This window comes from Ceratotherium simum, chromosome 24 (assembly GCF_057802395.1).
Source record: "Ceratotherium simum simum isolate JZ-2026a chromosome 24, ASM5780239v1, whole genome shotgun sequence".
Taxonomy (NCBI): Eukaryota; Metazoa; Chordata; class Mammalia; order Perissodactyla; family Rhinocerotidae; genus Ceratotherium; species Ceratotherium simum.
The window spans coordinates 25,916,426-25,932,061 of record NC_141923.1 but is presented as its reverse complement, the minus strand read 5'-3'; the positions used below and the strand labels follow the sequence as shown (position 1 = coordinate 25,932,061).

The 15,636-nt window shown below is 50.6% G+C and overlaps 1 protein-coding gene across 7 annotated transcripts in view; it reads left to right on the top strand.

Moving 5' to 3' along the window:
• ADCK1 (aarF domain containing kinase 1) overlaps positions 1-15,636 on the top strand; it is a 142,355-nt gene that overhangs the window by 116,264 nt on the left and 10,455 nt on the right. For all 7 annotated transcript variants that reach the window (XM_087448110.1, XM_087448111.1, XM_087448108.1 and 4 more), the window contains one exon: positions 4,061-4,177. In XM_087448110.1, the coding sequence (XP_087304236.1) occupies positions 4,061-4,177 (117 nt within the window). The remainder of the gene's footprint in view (positions 1-4,060; positions 4,178-15,636) is intronic.

The window sequence follows — 15,636 nt, the reverse complement described above, 5'->3', positions numbered from 1 at the left end:
AAATGCAGTGTCGAGGAGACTGGGAGACAGAGAGGGGGCAACCAGGCCAAACGGTCAAGACCAGGGCATTTGTGGATTTGGCATCAGAGTGTGTGTGTGCTGGGGGGAGGGGACAGGACAAGCAGTGAGGTTTGTGACTGACGTGGGGGACAGCTGGGACAACGTAGGAGGGAGAAGCCTTATAACCACAGAGTTTGGGACTGGAAGGGAGGAGAGTTTCTCTCTGTATGTGGAGGTGGGGATGGGTGGGGGCTCATCTCTTGAGTAAGGCCACTCTGGGGTTTCTTAGTGTGAGGTAAGGAGCCTGAGACTCTCCAGAAATTGTGGGCAAACACTGAAGGGATGTGCATGCTTTTGGAGAAGTGCCATAGCTTCCTAAGAATCTCAAAGATTAAGAACCACTGATGTGGGCCGGCCCCGTGGCTTAGCAGTTAAGTGCGCACACTCTGCTACTGGCGGCCCGGGTTTGGATCCCTGGCGCGCACTGACGCACCGCTTGTCAGGTCATGCTGAGGCCACGTCCCACATACAGCAACTAGAAGGATGTACAACTATGACATACAGCTATCTACTGGGGCTTTGGGGGGAAAAAAAAGGAGGGGATTGGCAATAGATGTTAGCTCAGAGCCGGTCTTCCTCAGCAAAAAGAGGAGGATTGGCATGGATGTTAGCTCAGGGCTGATCTTCCTCACAAAAACAAAAACACAACAAAACAGAAAGAACCACTGATGTATAATGATTAATATTAGTTAACAATTTTAACGTGCTTATGCTGTTAGACTCTTTTTAAAGTGCATCACATGTATTTACTCTTTAATTCTTATAACAGCCCCACGAAGGAGAGGCCATTATTAGCCCCCTGTCACCAGTGGGGAAGTTGGACCCCAGAGGGATGAAACCATTTGCCCAAGGTCACAGCCTCCTGGGAAGGGGCAGAGGCAGGGTCTGAATGGAGCAGCCTGGCTCTGGAGCCTAGAGGTTAAACCACTGTGCTGTTCTGCTTCTGTAATAATTGGTAGGGAAGATCTGAATTACGCTGAATTGTGTGGAGTGTTAGCTCTCAGTCCTGGTTGTGTATCAGAACCACCTGTGACACTCAACGTGATCATCGCATGGCAGCCGCTGTTTGTCCAGCAGGCGCTAAGTGTGTGCTGCTGTGTCGAGCACCAGGACTCCACACGTGCTGGCAGGAGGTAGGGAATGTTGCTTCCATTGCACTTGTCATCACCATCTTACAGGTGGGGCAACTGGTGCTCAGAGAGGTTATAAAACTCACCCATAGTCACACAGCTTGGAAGTGGCAGAGCCAGGGCTCCAGCCCGACAGTCTGACTCTGGTCTGTGCTCTGCTCTGCTGGGCTCAGGTGATGAGAGGACCGTGGCCCTGGGTGATGGACGCTGGCCCAGACAAGCCAGGGCCTGCTTCACAGGTGTGTTGACCAAAGCACAGGAACAAGGCAGAAGCACGGGGTCAGGGCCAGACTATGAGGCTGAAGCCCAGGGTCTTGGCTGGAACTTTCCATAATCTGTGCCCTCCTTCTTGGGGTCAGGATTGGCCCAGTGTGGGGGGCAGGTGAAGCCCACAGGAGGGGGACCTCTGCTCTGTGGCAAGAAGGTAGACCCAGGGCCCAGAGGATGTGACCCTGTCTGTGGGGTCAGCGGGCATCCTGGCCCTGAGCCTCCCAGGGTTTAGTTTTGTTTGGGGGGTGGGGCAGTTCTTCTGGCCTCTTTAAAGTCCTTCTCTTCCATCTCTCCCCTCCCTGAAGGAAGAAGCAGAGGAAGGAATGGTGGTGACATATGGGTGTTGGGGTGAAGTGAATTTCACCTCATACCCCCAGACCCTCCTGCCCACATGGTGATTTAGGGGCAAGTCCCTTGACCTAGTGTCCCCCTGTGAAGCCACATTTCTCCTAAGTGAGCAGGGAGCAGTTTTGTCGCTGGCAGTCATTTCTGTGTCGTGTCCGTGGAGGGGCAACTGTGGTCCTCCCTGAGCTCCCAGGACAAACCCTCCATCTCCCAGGTTTGATGTCTGTCATTTCAGATATAAGCAGTTGGAGCAAGAGGCACGTTCTGTCGTCAGACTGGGCCGGCTGCATTTGGAGGGAGACTGGGGGGAAGATGGAAGGGGAAACCCAGCTCACCCGGAATGCTGAGGAACAAGCCCGGAGACTCCAGCTTTTGGGTTTTCTCTCTCCATCTGTGGCTCTTTCATGGTTGTTTTCCATGTCGTCCCCAGACAGGTCCACATGGGGGTCTGACCGCCCCAGGTGCCCACGGGCAAGCTTGTTGGTTTCCAAACAAACATGAGGGAAGAACTTAACACCCAATTATGTCCCTTTCGTTTGGAAGCTACAAACAACAGTGGCAAACTTGCACTCATACTTTTAAAGACATTTTTTGAAAAATGCCAAGCAAGACTGAATTTTAAGTTCAAAGTAACAGACAGTCACAGGTTTCTCTATTGGCCCAGATCTTTAAATGGCAAAAACTGCAGGAAAGTCGCAAACCAAAATAACACCTTAATTTCCATTGGAACTTTTGTTCCGGGAGCCCAGTGTTTCATGTGGACGTGTGGTCCCGTTTATCCTCAGAGCTCCCCATTGAGATGGGGCAGAAACAACCTCCTTTCTAATGAGGAAAACTGAGGCGTAAGGAGTTAAGTGGCTGAACTAAGACACAGCAGTTATGAGCAGAGCTAGCAACAGGAAATGGGTCTCTTGACTTAAGGGCGCTATCTTACTACCAGATGAGTTTTGGGGGTTGGGATGAGGAAAGTCCTCATTCCCCAAAACACTGGAATTAGCTGCCCTCATTTCTTTATTCATAAGTGGGAATAAACCCATCAAGTTGTTGGGCTACCGTGGCATGCCGACAGCCGGTAATTCCTCCCTCCCGGCTACGCTGGGACTGGTGGGCGTCACGCACTCGCCTGCAGCCCAGCACCCTTGGTGCAGTCCAGTCTCTTGCCTACTCCTGGGGAAATATGTTCTCTTTTTGGCTATTGGGTGTTCTCAGAGTCAGAGGGGGTTGGAGAGGATATGAGTTAGGAGTGCCTTTGTCTGCAGGTTACTGAAAGCCCCTGTTCTTAAACAACAGGAATTTATTTTCCTCATATAGCACGAAGGCTTACAGCAGTTGCCTGCTGATATTGTCTTAGGGGTTTGACAACATCAGGGCTGGCATCTCTGATTTTCTTGGACTTTTCCTCATGGTTTCAAGATAGCTGCTGCAGCTCCAGGTATCACATTCACTTTTAAGGCAGGAAGAGAAGGGTAAGACGAATTGCACCATCTACAAACATTCCTGTTTATCCAGAAAATAAAAACCTTCCCAGATCCCATAGCAGACCTCCACTCATGTCTTATAAGCAAGAACTGTGTCACATGGCCATACCTCTTGCAAGGCAGGCAGGGAAAGTATTTAGTTTTTCCTGTCTTTCAGGAAGGGGAGGATTGGGGATAGTGTTGGGTTAGGCTTCAGCATTGTCTGCCACAGGGTGCTTGTAGGAAATGGGCGTGAGAAAACTCCTGAATTCCCAACAGAAAAATTTATCATCCAGTAAAACTTCATTCATTCAGTCATTCACACATACATCCATACGATATACCCGTTGCTCAGGTGTAGAAACTGAGGCAGAGGGTATAGATTCACATGAGGAGACTGAAATAAGCCTGATGAGAGAGAAAAATAGCTTTTAACACCAACTCTGGCTCAGGTGTGAGGGCTTCCACACATTTTCCCCTAAGTCCCAGTTTTAGTTTGGGCTCTTAGTTGTGTCTAGAAGGCACTGAGGAGGGCGGGAAAGCCTGCCTCTGGTCCCCAAGCAGGAAGGGTCACTAAAGGAGGGGCCGGGGGTCTAGCTGAGGGAGGCGGAGCAGCCTACCTTTCTCTCTTGGCCTGCCTCCTGCTTTCCCCACTGTCACTGCCAAGGTCCCTCTCGGGCCTTCTCTCCTGTTCCCGGGAGGAGTGTCTGCTGATGTCTGGCTCGCTGTGCCTCTCTGCAGACCTCGCCCCAGCTCCCAGCCTCCCGGGCCCTTCTGACCTGTCCTTTCCTATTCCAGGTCCCCCGAATCTACTGGGACCTATCCACCAAGCGGGTCCTTCTGATGGAGTTTGTGGACGGTGGGCAGGTCAATGACCGAGACTACATGGAGAGGAACAAGATTGACGTCAACGAGGTGAGGGCAGGAGTGTGCAGCTGCTTGTGAGGGACGTGGGCTTGATCGGGGCTGCCCAGCCGGGGCAGGTGTGTCCAGGTGGGGTATCACCACCCTGAAATGGGGCCTGTTGTCTGAAGAAATGTAACATCTCTGAGCATGAAGCATCCTTCCAGGTCATTCAGTGCAGCCTCTGCCCCATCTCCTAAAGCCGGGGTGGCAGCACGCAGTGGGTGCAGGCACACGCTGAGCCCCTCCCTGCAGCTGCCACCCAGATAAGTGATTTCCATCTGTCTTCTGTGCCATCTGAGCCCCACAGAGCTGAGCAGCCGCAGAGAACAATGGTGTGAAATCCATGGGTCTTAACCTTTCTGCCTGGGTGGGGCTTGGACACAGCCTCTGCCCTCCCTCCCTGCTCCCTGCCCCTCCCCAGATCTCAAGGTATCAGGCGAAAAGGGGACAGTAGTAGCCAACTGTATCTGCTTCATAAGGCTAGGAGAAAAGAGGGGCTTCTGTCTCCCACCTCCCACCCACTTGATCTCAGGGAAAATGGGCCAGTGGGTGGGGCCTGTACCCCATTTTCTTCTTCTTGGTCGCCACAGGTCCTACAGGTAAGGGCAGAGTTGTACTTTTTCAACAACATTCATCATTTTTCTAGTCCCTACTCTGTACTAGGTGTGGAGGGTCAGAGGGGAGCCAGACACGATTCCTTCCTTTAGGGAGTTCACAGCCTAGCATTGGAGTCGGACATGCAACTGCATCCCCACAGCCATCTCTCGGGCAGCAAGGGGTATGAGTGAGACCCCAGGGAGCCACACAGAAGGAGTGCTCACCTCTCCCACAGGTCGACTTCCCCAGCAGGATGAATGAGAATTTGCCAGGTCTGTGTGTGTGTGTGTGTGTGTGTGTGTGTGTGTGTGTGTATGTGTGGTGGAGGAGTTGAGGGGTGGAGATGGCACTGCAAGGAAGTGGAAAGGAGTGGTGAGGTCTGGCAAGACCAGGGGCAGGGTTGCTGGGGCAGTGTGGAAAAATAGGGTAGGGGGCAGATGGTGAAGGCCTTGGGTATGACCCTGGAGGACAGGGGGGTTACTGAAGGGTGTTGAGGAGTACAATGACATGATCCACCACTCCGGCTGGGAGGGAGGAAGGAATGGAAGGGACCAGACCCAATAAAGATGATTGCTCTTTTCTACCTACCCCCACACCTCTACCCCCTCAGCAAAACATGAAGATGAGCATGTGGTCCCAGTGGTGGGATGGCCCAGAGGAGAAAGCTACAACTTGGCTCAGCAGATGAGCCAGGTGGAAGGCAGGAGAGTTGCAGGTTGTGACCCCAGGCCTCTAGGTGCCTGTGTGGCTTCTGGTAATGCGGACAATGATAGCACCTACTTCTAAGAGGGTTGTGAGGACCACACGAGTTAGTGCACAGACAGCTTAGCACAGTGCCTGGGGTGCTTAGCACTCCAAAATGGTCGCTAAATGATTATTGTCGTTGTTTTCATTATTATTATCATCGTTGGGCCCTGTCCTTTCTTCCTTTATGTCTTCTTACCGTTAACATTCACCGACCGCCTGACTCCCTGTGCCAGGCCCTCTCTGCGATGCAAACTTAGGAGGGAGGTCTTCTTGTCTCCATTCTGCAGATGAAGAGTCGAAGATTCAGAGAGGGAAGGTAACTTCCGTAACGCCCCAGATTGTAATGGTACACCCAGTGAGTTTGCATATGGATCTACCATGTAATCACCAGCCGGGTAAAGACACAAATCATTTCTAGCACCCTGGCAGGCTCCCTCACGCCCCCTCCCAGTTGATACCCTCACCCCCACCAGAGCTACCGCTATTCTGACCTCTGTCACCACAGATCACTTTGCTCATCACTGAACTTCGTAAGTGGAATCATATGGTATAGTCTTTGTTTCTGGCATCTTTGTCATCAATTGGCTGTGGGTCTTTTCTGGAAGCTCTGTTCTCTTCCACTGGTCTGTCCTTGCAGTAATGCCACACTGTCTTAGTTACTTAATTCCTTAATCCCCTGCCCCAGGCTTCTAGGGTTTGCATGACCTGAGAAGCTTTTGGTGTTCTGAGATGATGTCATCAAATACTTCCACAGAAGCCGCAGGCTGGGCTGTGGGCGGTGGGTCATGTGCTCTACTGTGCTGTCACTGCCCTTTGGTGATGTTGGGAGTGGACTAGGGGTGGGCCCTCCTTTACAGAAATTAGTCTGTTATGTCTCTTACCAACCAACATCAAAGCCACAAGCCTCATGGTGCGTGCATGTGTGTGTATGTGCATGAGCGCGTGTGCACGTGTGTGTGCTTGTCTGTGTGTGTGCACATGCATGTGTAGAGTATGGGAGACTCCATGTTACTGAAAGTTTCTAACAGACTTGGAGGTTCTGAAGTCTCCCGAGGGCTGTGGGCCTCAGTGGGCTGGTCCCCGGAGTGGCTCTCCCTCCTCAGGACAGCCTGGCTGTGAGTGTTCCTTGGGGAGGGCAGTACAAGAGACAGACAGAAGTGACAAGAGGCTAAGATCTCATCCCAGATCCCGAGGGCAGGATGGTTAGTGGCGTCTTGGCTGGTGACTCAACTGGAAGAGAGGGCTCAGCAGGGATGGCTCTAGAAGGAATCGCTCTCCAGGTGGGTGGGGTTGGCTCCAGACCCCTCCAACCACTTGTTGAGCCATCCCCACTCCACTTTGGAGAGGCCCCCTCACCCTGCAGCATCCTAGCCCCGCTGGGCCTAGCATGTGAGGACCTGAGGACCAGTCTAAGTAGCCGGTTCCCGATAGATTTGGGTAGGGAAACGCCAGGTTAGGAGGCGAGAGACCTGGCTTCAAGCTCAACTCTGCCAATGGCTCGCTGTGTGGCCTTGGACAAATCACTCCCTTTCTCTGGGCCTCAGTTTTCTTGTTGAAGGCATTGGATTAGCTGGACTCTAAGGGTACGTCCTTCTTGGATATTTTACAGAACAGTGATTCTCAGCTTGCAGAGAGCCAAGACCTGAACCATCCATTTCAGAATCACTGGAGGAGCTTATTAAACAATGCAGATTCCTGGGCCCCCTCACACTTACTAATCAGACTCTGGAGTGGGAAGGGTTGCAGGAGGTTGCAAGAATCTGCATTTTGACAAACTCTCCAGATGGTTCACACACTCCCTGAAGCTCAGGAACCAGCCACCACAAGGCCTGAGGGCCCAGGCGCCTCTGCTGTTGTGCACCTCTGGCAGGAGGCAGCCCTGCCCAGGTGTGCTCACCTGCCAGGGAGCAGGGGGCCTCGGGAGCCAGCAGCCTGCAGGGGCCCTCATTTGTTTGTGTCTCTGAGCCCAGAAGCAACACATTACCGAGGGCCCGACCCGGTGATCATATTTGCCAATCACTGTAAGAGCTGTCGACAATGACTGTCATTGATTTCATTAAAAGTAAAGGTCGTGTGGGAGCGCACGTTCCCGGGCCGGATGGAGCCTCCTCAAGCCACAGGACGACTATTGATTGCAGAACCTTTATCGAAGGTTAATTGGATTTTAGTGAGTGTGTGTTTAAGACCCGGGCTGGCTGAGGCCCGATTGAATTTGTGTGAAATTAGCCGAGAGAAAGGTGACAAAGTCGGGAGTTTGGGGTTGCTGGGGATGGGGACTGGAGGCCTGGTGAGCAGACATTGGCTGTCTGTGAAGAATGGGGGTGGGTGCAGGGATGGGGGGCTTGCAAGACACGCTAGCCTGTCTGTGTCGGAGGCCTGGGAGCCCCCGGGGGAAAAGAGCCGGGGGCTCCCTGTGGTCATTATGAGGACCGTGATTCAGTCCTCTGTCCTTGGGGTGGCCCTCCTGGTATGTGGTGTGGCCTCCAGAGCCTTTTCACCTCTCCAGAGAGTAAATCTCGTCTTCTGTCAGGGTTGGGAGAGGATCTGGGGGTTCAGCTCTTTGAAAGTCTTTCGACAGACCTTACTTTTTCAGGACCCCCAACTCCTATTTTCAGAGGTGCCAGGGGCCTTCAGTTGCCGAGCCTGTCTGGGCTCAGAGGTCAAGTTCCCCCCACTGCTGGCTTAGGGTTCCCTGTTGTCTAGCCTGCTAAGTCATTTCTCAGTGGCTCTCTGCTCCCCTCCCCCCATGTACTCTTGCTAATCTCTTCTTGTCTGCTGTTGTGGGCCCTCCTACTCCCTTGTTGTGGTGGGGTCTTTGTCCTTGCTTGTTTCTTTTAGAATCGTTGTCGTGGGGTTGGGGAGGGAGTGGAGTCAGTGCCTGGGTTCAGCGGGCCACATTCCATGAGAACCCTTGGTCATGCTTCTTCCTTCCAGTAGCTTTAAAGTCCATTCCGTGTCACTGTAGGAGCAGTGAAAGGGTCTCAAGTATCTTTCAGCAGATGCCTGTCGCGCACCCACTACGTGCAGGGCACTGCATGTTAAGTGCTGTCATAGAGGTGTGCACGGACGTGGGAGACGTGGGGCTGGAGGAGGCTCCCCCGAGGCTGGGTGCTGTGCTGGGAGGGGCAGAGGCCTTCAAAGTTGGGGCACCTGGGGTTGTGTCTGGCTCTGCCATTTATTGGCCAGGTGCCCTTGGGTAAGTTAGTTAAGTCTGAGTTTCCTCATCTGTACAGGAAATAACAATACTTACTTCACAGGGTTGTGGTGCAGACTTTACAGCCTGTGAAGTTGTATAAAATAAATAATAAGTCATTTATAATTCATGAGGTTATTATTCACAGGGGCATGTCTTCCTCCATAGATCTCTGAGAATCTTCTTTGCTCCCCTCCTGTCCACTTGCCTCTGTGGTCCAGGAATTTGTAGGTTGGAAGGTGAGCAGTGGTCATCGACTGAGCACGTGGTGACGCCCCTTCCCCATCTCTAAAAACCACGCCGCAGTTAGGCCCAAGTTTCCCGTGCCCCCCTACACCACCTCAGGTTGAATGGGATATTTACTTTTTGCTCAGCATCATCTCCCACTTACTGGGCCTGTCTTGCTCTGTGGAAGAAGGTGCTCAGAAGACTGGGGAAGAGAAGCTGAAGATGCATGAAGACCCTAGTTACTGAAATCACTAGAAAGAAAACATCTCCTTCCATCACCCACCCCTCCATAACTTCTCAGACCAAATCTTGAGAAGCTCGGGATGTTAGAGAGGTCCATGTGCAAAGATGGGTTCCTGGAGATTTGTTTCCCTGACAGCTGGGGTGTGAGGACTGGGGAACAGTGTCACTTTGGAGTCGGCCTTCCTGGATTCTGGTGCTGGCTCTGCTGCTTACGAGCCATGCTGCCTTGGGGAAGCTAGTCACCTTTGGAAGCCCCAGCTTCCTGTTGTAAAGTGGGGTGCAAAAGAGTAACCTGTAGGATTGTTTGATGATTGGAACGTGAAGCGTTTGGCGCAGTGCCCACAGTACATGCTCAACATGTGTTGTTATTAGGATGGAATTCCAACCCTTGCCCACTCTGGTGCTAGCAGTAAAATATTTGCCAGAAGAAGGGGAAACACGTAGGGAAGAAACCCTTTCCTCATTTTTTTTTTAAATTAATTAATTAATTTTTTTTGTGAGGAAGATCAGCCCTGAGCTAACATCCATGCTAATCCTTCTCTTTTTGCTGAGGAAGACCGGCTCTGAGCTAACATCTATTGCCAATCTCCTCCTTTTTTTCCCCAAAGCCCCAGTAGATAGTTGCATATCATAGTTGCACATCCTTCTAGTTGCTGTATGTGGGACGCGGCCTCAGCATGGCCGGAGAAGCGGTGCGTCGGTGTGTGCCCGGGATCCGAACCTGGGCCACCAGCAGCGGAGTGCGCATACTTAACTGCTAAGCCATGGGGCCGGCCCCCTTTCCCCATTTTTTATATTGACGCAGGTAAGGGGGAAGGATATGAAAATATTTCTTTGGAGTGAGTTCTTGCCCAAGGCAGAGGATGTCAGATGTCCACAGCTCTTCTTCCCTTCACTGTGTCTTCCAGTAGTCATGGACCCTAGGACCCAATCCCTCTGGTAGCCATGACCCTTTGAGTCTGTCTGGCCAGGAGACCTGAGGAGCCCTATTGGCGTTGTGGATACCCCGTGCCCTCTCAGGTGATGTTCCAGTTTAAGCCTAACCTAGAGAAGCTTTCACCAAGTTGCCCAGAAGCTCCCAAATTAGCAACTCCCCAGTTTCCTGTAATTAACCCGGTGCCTCTTTCTTCCTCACTACCTCTCCCAACACATTATGTGGTTGAAGAGGTTCCCAATGCCTTCGCATTCAGGGATTTCATCTCACTGTTTGCTGGTCCAAGATTGACTCACTCCATGAATAGATTTGGCCTCGTGCTGGGCAGCGCAAGTAATCTGAGGTTTATATATCCCAGGGGAGGTTCTTGGGGGTAGGGTGGGGGCGGAGAGTAAAACGCTCTCGGCGGTGGTCCGGTCCGATCTTTTGGGCTATTGTTCTGCCTCAGGAAGCCTGGGCAGAGACCGGGTAAAGAGCAAAGAGAGTTTGAATTATTAACCTCTTTATATTTAATATTAGGCTACCTATGTGATTATTAATATCCTGCAACACCAACCTCCTGTTTCTTTCAGAGATCTTGGCCTTGCTTCCACAACACCCCCCAAGAACATAAATAGACTTTCTCTTGGGGCTGGGCATAAATTAATCCATGCAATTACAGAATAATTAAAGTACTTTCAGCCAATTTAAGATTTGAGAAAAATCCAAAAATAACTCCTTGATTTAAATATTATTTACTAAATTAATTCTTTACCCAGCCTTTTTATAGATTCCTGCTTTTTTCCCTCCCTACTGTTAGAGAATAAACGCATCGTGTAGTTACTGAAGTCACTTACATGAGTGGCACATTCTTTTTACATGGAACAATTAAAGGACTCGTCACTGACTTTTTTCCTGAAAGGAGCTATACTGTGGCTTTAGTTCATAATGAGTTTTTGGTTAGACAGTCCTGGATTTCCCACTGAGACGTTTCACCAAATGGAATGCCTTCTTGGATGCCATGGGGACCTTCACAGGGTTTTGCTGCAGCCCCTGCCTCCAGGCAGGGGCTTCCCTGTGAGTGGAGGGGCAGGATGGCCTGGCTATGGAGAGGTTGTTCCCTGGACCCAGGCCACCTGGGTTCGGAGCCCAGTTTCATTAAGTGCTGGCTAGGTGACCAAGCTTCTCCTTTTTGTGTCTTGCCTCCTTCACCTGTCTACTGCAGAGGATGGCTCAAGTCCGTGTAAAGTGCCTGGAATGGTGCCTGGCAAAGAGTGTTAGCTGTTACCTTTCTAAAAAGGTGGTGCTCCCTTGTCTTTATGCAGATGCCACCGTTGACAGGGCAAGGGACAGACAGCCTTAGAGGAACTCAACACATTTTTCCAAAGAAGTCATACAAATGGCCAACAGGTACATGAAAAGGTGCTTAACATCGCTAATCATCAGGGAAACGCAAATCAAAACCCCAATGAGCCATCGCTTGTTAGAACGCTTGTTAGAAGACAAGATATAACAGTGTTGGTGAGGATGTGGAGAAAAGGGAACCCTTGTGCACTGTGGGTGGGAATATAAATTGGTGCAGCCAATATGGAAACCAGTATGGAGGCTCCTCAAAAAATTGAAAATAGAATTACCATATGATCCAGCAATTCCGCTTCTTGGTATATATCCAAAGGAAATGAAAGCAGTTATCTGGAAGAGTTATCTGCCTCCTATGTTCACTGAAGCATTATTTACAATTGTTTGTTCTTAATCACCGGACGTAGCTAAAGTATTATGGAAGGAGTGGGCGAGAGGGTTATGTGCCCAATGATGCCTTTAGGTTTCTCCTGGGACCCTCGCTGCCTCTCTAAGTAGCAGGGGCTAGCCTCTTTTCTCTGGGCAGATTGGTTCCCAGAGACTATTTAGTGCAACTCTGACAGATGTTAAGAAAAATTACCTAAAATTCAGAAATAAGGCCAAGAATGTGCAGTGTGTCCTTTCAAAGTCGTTTTTGAGCATTGTTCAACCAGCCCACCTGAGGATTTTTTAATATCTAGGGGAATGTTCTTTTGTTCGACTTTGCTATTGACAATTAATTACGGGCTCAGACTGAAGTCATATGTCAACCTGTAGATCTTATCTAGTAGAGATGCAAATAATTTCTACTTAGTAGAAAAGATAACCTGAAAGATTATGATTTCCTTATTCCCCTGTAGGACAATAATCAGTTTGTATCTAATCCAGGAATCTTGGTCTCTTATTCCTGTTTAAATGCCCATAAATACCTTGTTTTTTAAAATTCTCTTTGAACCAGCTCTGCCATCTGACTTGCTCCTCTATTGATGAGGTAACAGTCTTTGAGATGTGTTCCTTCTATATTTGTATGAGCTGCATTTTTAACTTTTTGAAAATTACTTTGATGGTGATAACGGGTATATTTTTTTCCAAGTTTCAAATAATAAGCTACCACATTACAAAAAAACTCACGTTTATGTATCTTATAGTGTAGTGTATAAAGTGCTTTCCAATACACATTTTGATCATATTTGGACCTTGAATCTCGAGATTGCTCTGTGAGGAAGTGGAGCAGATGGGTTAAGTCCCACTTAACAGCTAAGGGAGCTTAGACTCAGATTCAGGAGGGAGGTGACTTGTCCCCCAGGCCACTGTCCCCCAGGCAGTACCAGCAGGCTCCAGAGTGAAGCCAGGGGCGTAGGCTGGTTCCCCGTCCTGTCTCTGCCTTGCACACCTGCCTATCCTGGGAAATCTGGTTAAAATGAACAGCAAGAACAGACCCTGCGTGGAAGGACACCCAGGTGGGGGCAGCTGGACGTGGTGTTGAAAGGGGGGCCTTCTCTGGTAGCTTTGCTCGTGTGTATGAGCTACAGTCTGTGGTGCCACCAGCCCCTCCTCCTCCCCTGGCAGCAGCAGCTCGCTCCTCATGGACAAGGGCTCCCCCACCCTGAGTCCCCAGACCCCTGGGGGCTGTCTTTCAATGTAGTAATAGGAGGCCCCGAGTGATTAGCAATATTTCAGAAAGCTTGAGGGAGATCATACATCTCCCTGTGACAGGGCTGCCCAGACTAAATGAAATGTCGTTTCTCTGCTTTTGGCTGGAATTCCATCAGCTCAGTCTGGCTGCACTGCTTGTCTTGGGCCGATCAGGAGCCCTGATTGGACCTTATATGCATCCTTGACAAATAAAAATGAATTATTACTTAATAAGTGCAATTGGTTTGGCAGATACAGCCTTTCAGAGCGTGGCTCCCTGGAGCTCCAAAGAGCCTGACAAAAGGGGTTCTCAGTGGCACAGCGTGGGGACTTGCTGGCTCACCCAGGGCCACCTCTGGCTGGGGCCCCTCTCTGAGGAAACAGAGAATGGTGGCTCTGGGACACCTGACACGTCAGCCTGAGTCTGAGACCTTGACCCGGGGCAAAGCTCTGCTCTGAATGTGACAGACACTGAGTACTGGGTGTTCATTTCACCCGGGGAAAACGCGAGGAGCTGGAGAGCTGGCGTGGTAGCGGGGCACTGTGACATCGGATAAGTGTCAGGACTTCAGATGCCTCTTGAATGCTGGTTTCTTCATCTCTGAAAAAAGGTACCATGAAACCTATTCTGCTGCCCTCCCAGGAACATTATAAGGAATCAGTAACAGCAGGGGCACCTATGAGAGACACTAGGTTCCAAGCACCGTGATATTCTCATTTACCCCACAGTAGCCCTTGAGAGCGGCACTCTTATTTCCATTTGACTGAAGCTGAGGGTATAAGCGACTTGTTTAAGGTCACAAAGTTCAATTGAGAAGTGCCGAAGTCAGTGAGCCAGTGTAGCATCGTGGTTACTGGAAGGCAGGGGTGTCACACCTGGTCTGGATCCTGGCTCTCCCTCTCTCTAGCCATGTACTCTGGGTAAGTTAAACCTTGACGAGTCTCAATTCCTCATCTGCAAAATGAGGGTCATGATTGTACTTCCTTTTAGGGCTGTTAATAAGAATGTCAGCTATTGTTACTAGCGTAGTTATTCTTGACGGTTCATTTTGGGGCCAATTATGATCACTTGGGATTCAGAGGAGACGAATGGGGTTCGGATGAGCATCAGAGGTACAAACCATGGTATCTCAGAAGAACACAGGTCTTACTCATGTTGAAGGCAGAGTCCTATATTCACATTTGGCCTGTTATAGGTGAGTGGATGCATAGTAGAACCAGTCTATGCTATGTAACTTATACCTCAATAAAGCTGTTTAACAAAATAGAGCCAGTCCCTGCCATCTTGGGAGCCTATGATAGTGGGCTAGATGGCCATTAATCAAATAATGGCATAGATAGTGTACTAATACCATGAAAGAAAAGTATAGCATACTATGAGAATTTGTGGCAGGAGAAGCTCATCTGCTCTGGGTGGTAAGGGAAGGCTTCCCCAGGGAGGTAATGCTGAGCTGGGATGGGAAGGAAGAGAGGAGTGAGTGAGCCACGTGAAGGGGAGATGGGAGGAATGCTCCTGGCAGAGGGATGTCATGTGCAAAGGCCCTGAGGTAGGAAGGCACAGGGAGTACTGGAGGAGAGAGAGCAAATGTGGCTGGAGTGTCAGTGTGGTGCAAGATGAGACCAGGGAGGGAGGCTGGGCCTGGTTGTGCAGGACTTTGTAGGCCAAGGAAAGGAGTTGAGTCTTTATCCTAGTATCCCACCCTGTGTTCCCCACACCATGGGCCCTGGATCCTCTCCTTTCGCTGGGATGGGTTTGTTAGTGACCATGGGATGCAGCTGAGGCTGAGAGGAATGCCAAGGGCAGTGTGTGTCCTGGGGCATTAGCTTTCTGAGTTGAGCATCTCTTTGTCCCATGGAAACCCGTCAGCAGACCATCTGTGGGCCCAGGTCTGGCTCTATTCAGCAGCTGTTCCCTAGCTGGGAAGAGGCTTTTAGCTCTAATAAAAAGGGAGTAGAGATAAGAAGACCGCTCGGCAGAGAGAGCAGCAGTGACAGGATGATTTAAATGGCCTCTCCAGTGTCATTTCTTCTGTGCAGACATCATAAATCAGATTAGCATTGGGCTCTGGTGGGGAGGGGAGGGGAGAAAGGGGCCTGCAGGGAGAGGGGAAAAGGGGTTGTGACTCTGGGTCTGCCTGGGACTGGCCTGGAGCTGGAGGGGCAGCCCCAGAGGGTGATGGGGTACCTGTTCCTGGTCCTCAGTCCCCTAGTCTTGCGTGACCCCTTCCTGCACCGCAGCTTTCCAGCCCATATTTAGCTTTGGGGGGAAAATGAAGAGGGACTGATAAGAGACTAGGGAAGAGAAAAGTGGAGGAAGAGTGGAGGGGCAGGTGAGGGAGGTGGGAGTTACAGCCATCAGGAAAACCAGAAGCAGAGGTTCTTCTAGCTTGCTATGCATTCAAATCACTGTGGGAACTTTAAAAAATATACTGATGCCTGGGTACCACCCCCAACATTTCTGAGTTCCAGTTGATCCTATTGTGCAGTTAAAGTTAAGAAGAACTGGGTTAGGGCCGGCCCCGTGGCTTAGCGGTTAAGTGCGCGCGCTCCGCTACTGGCAGCCCGGGTTCGGAT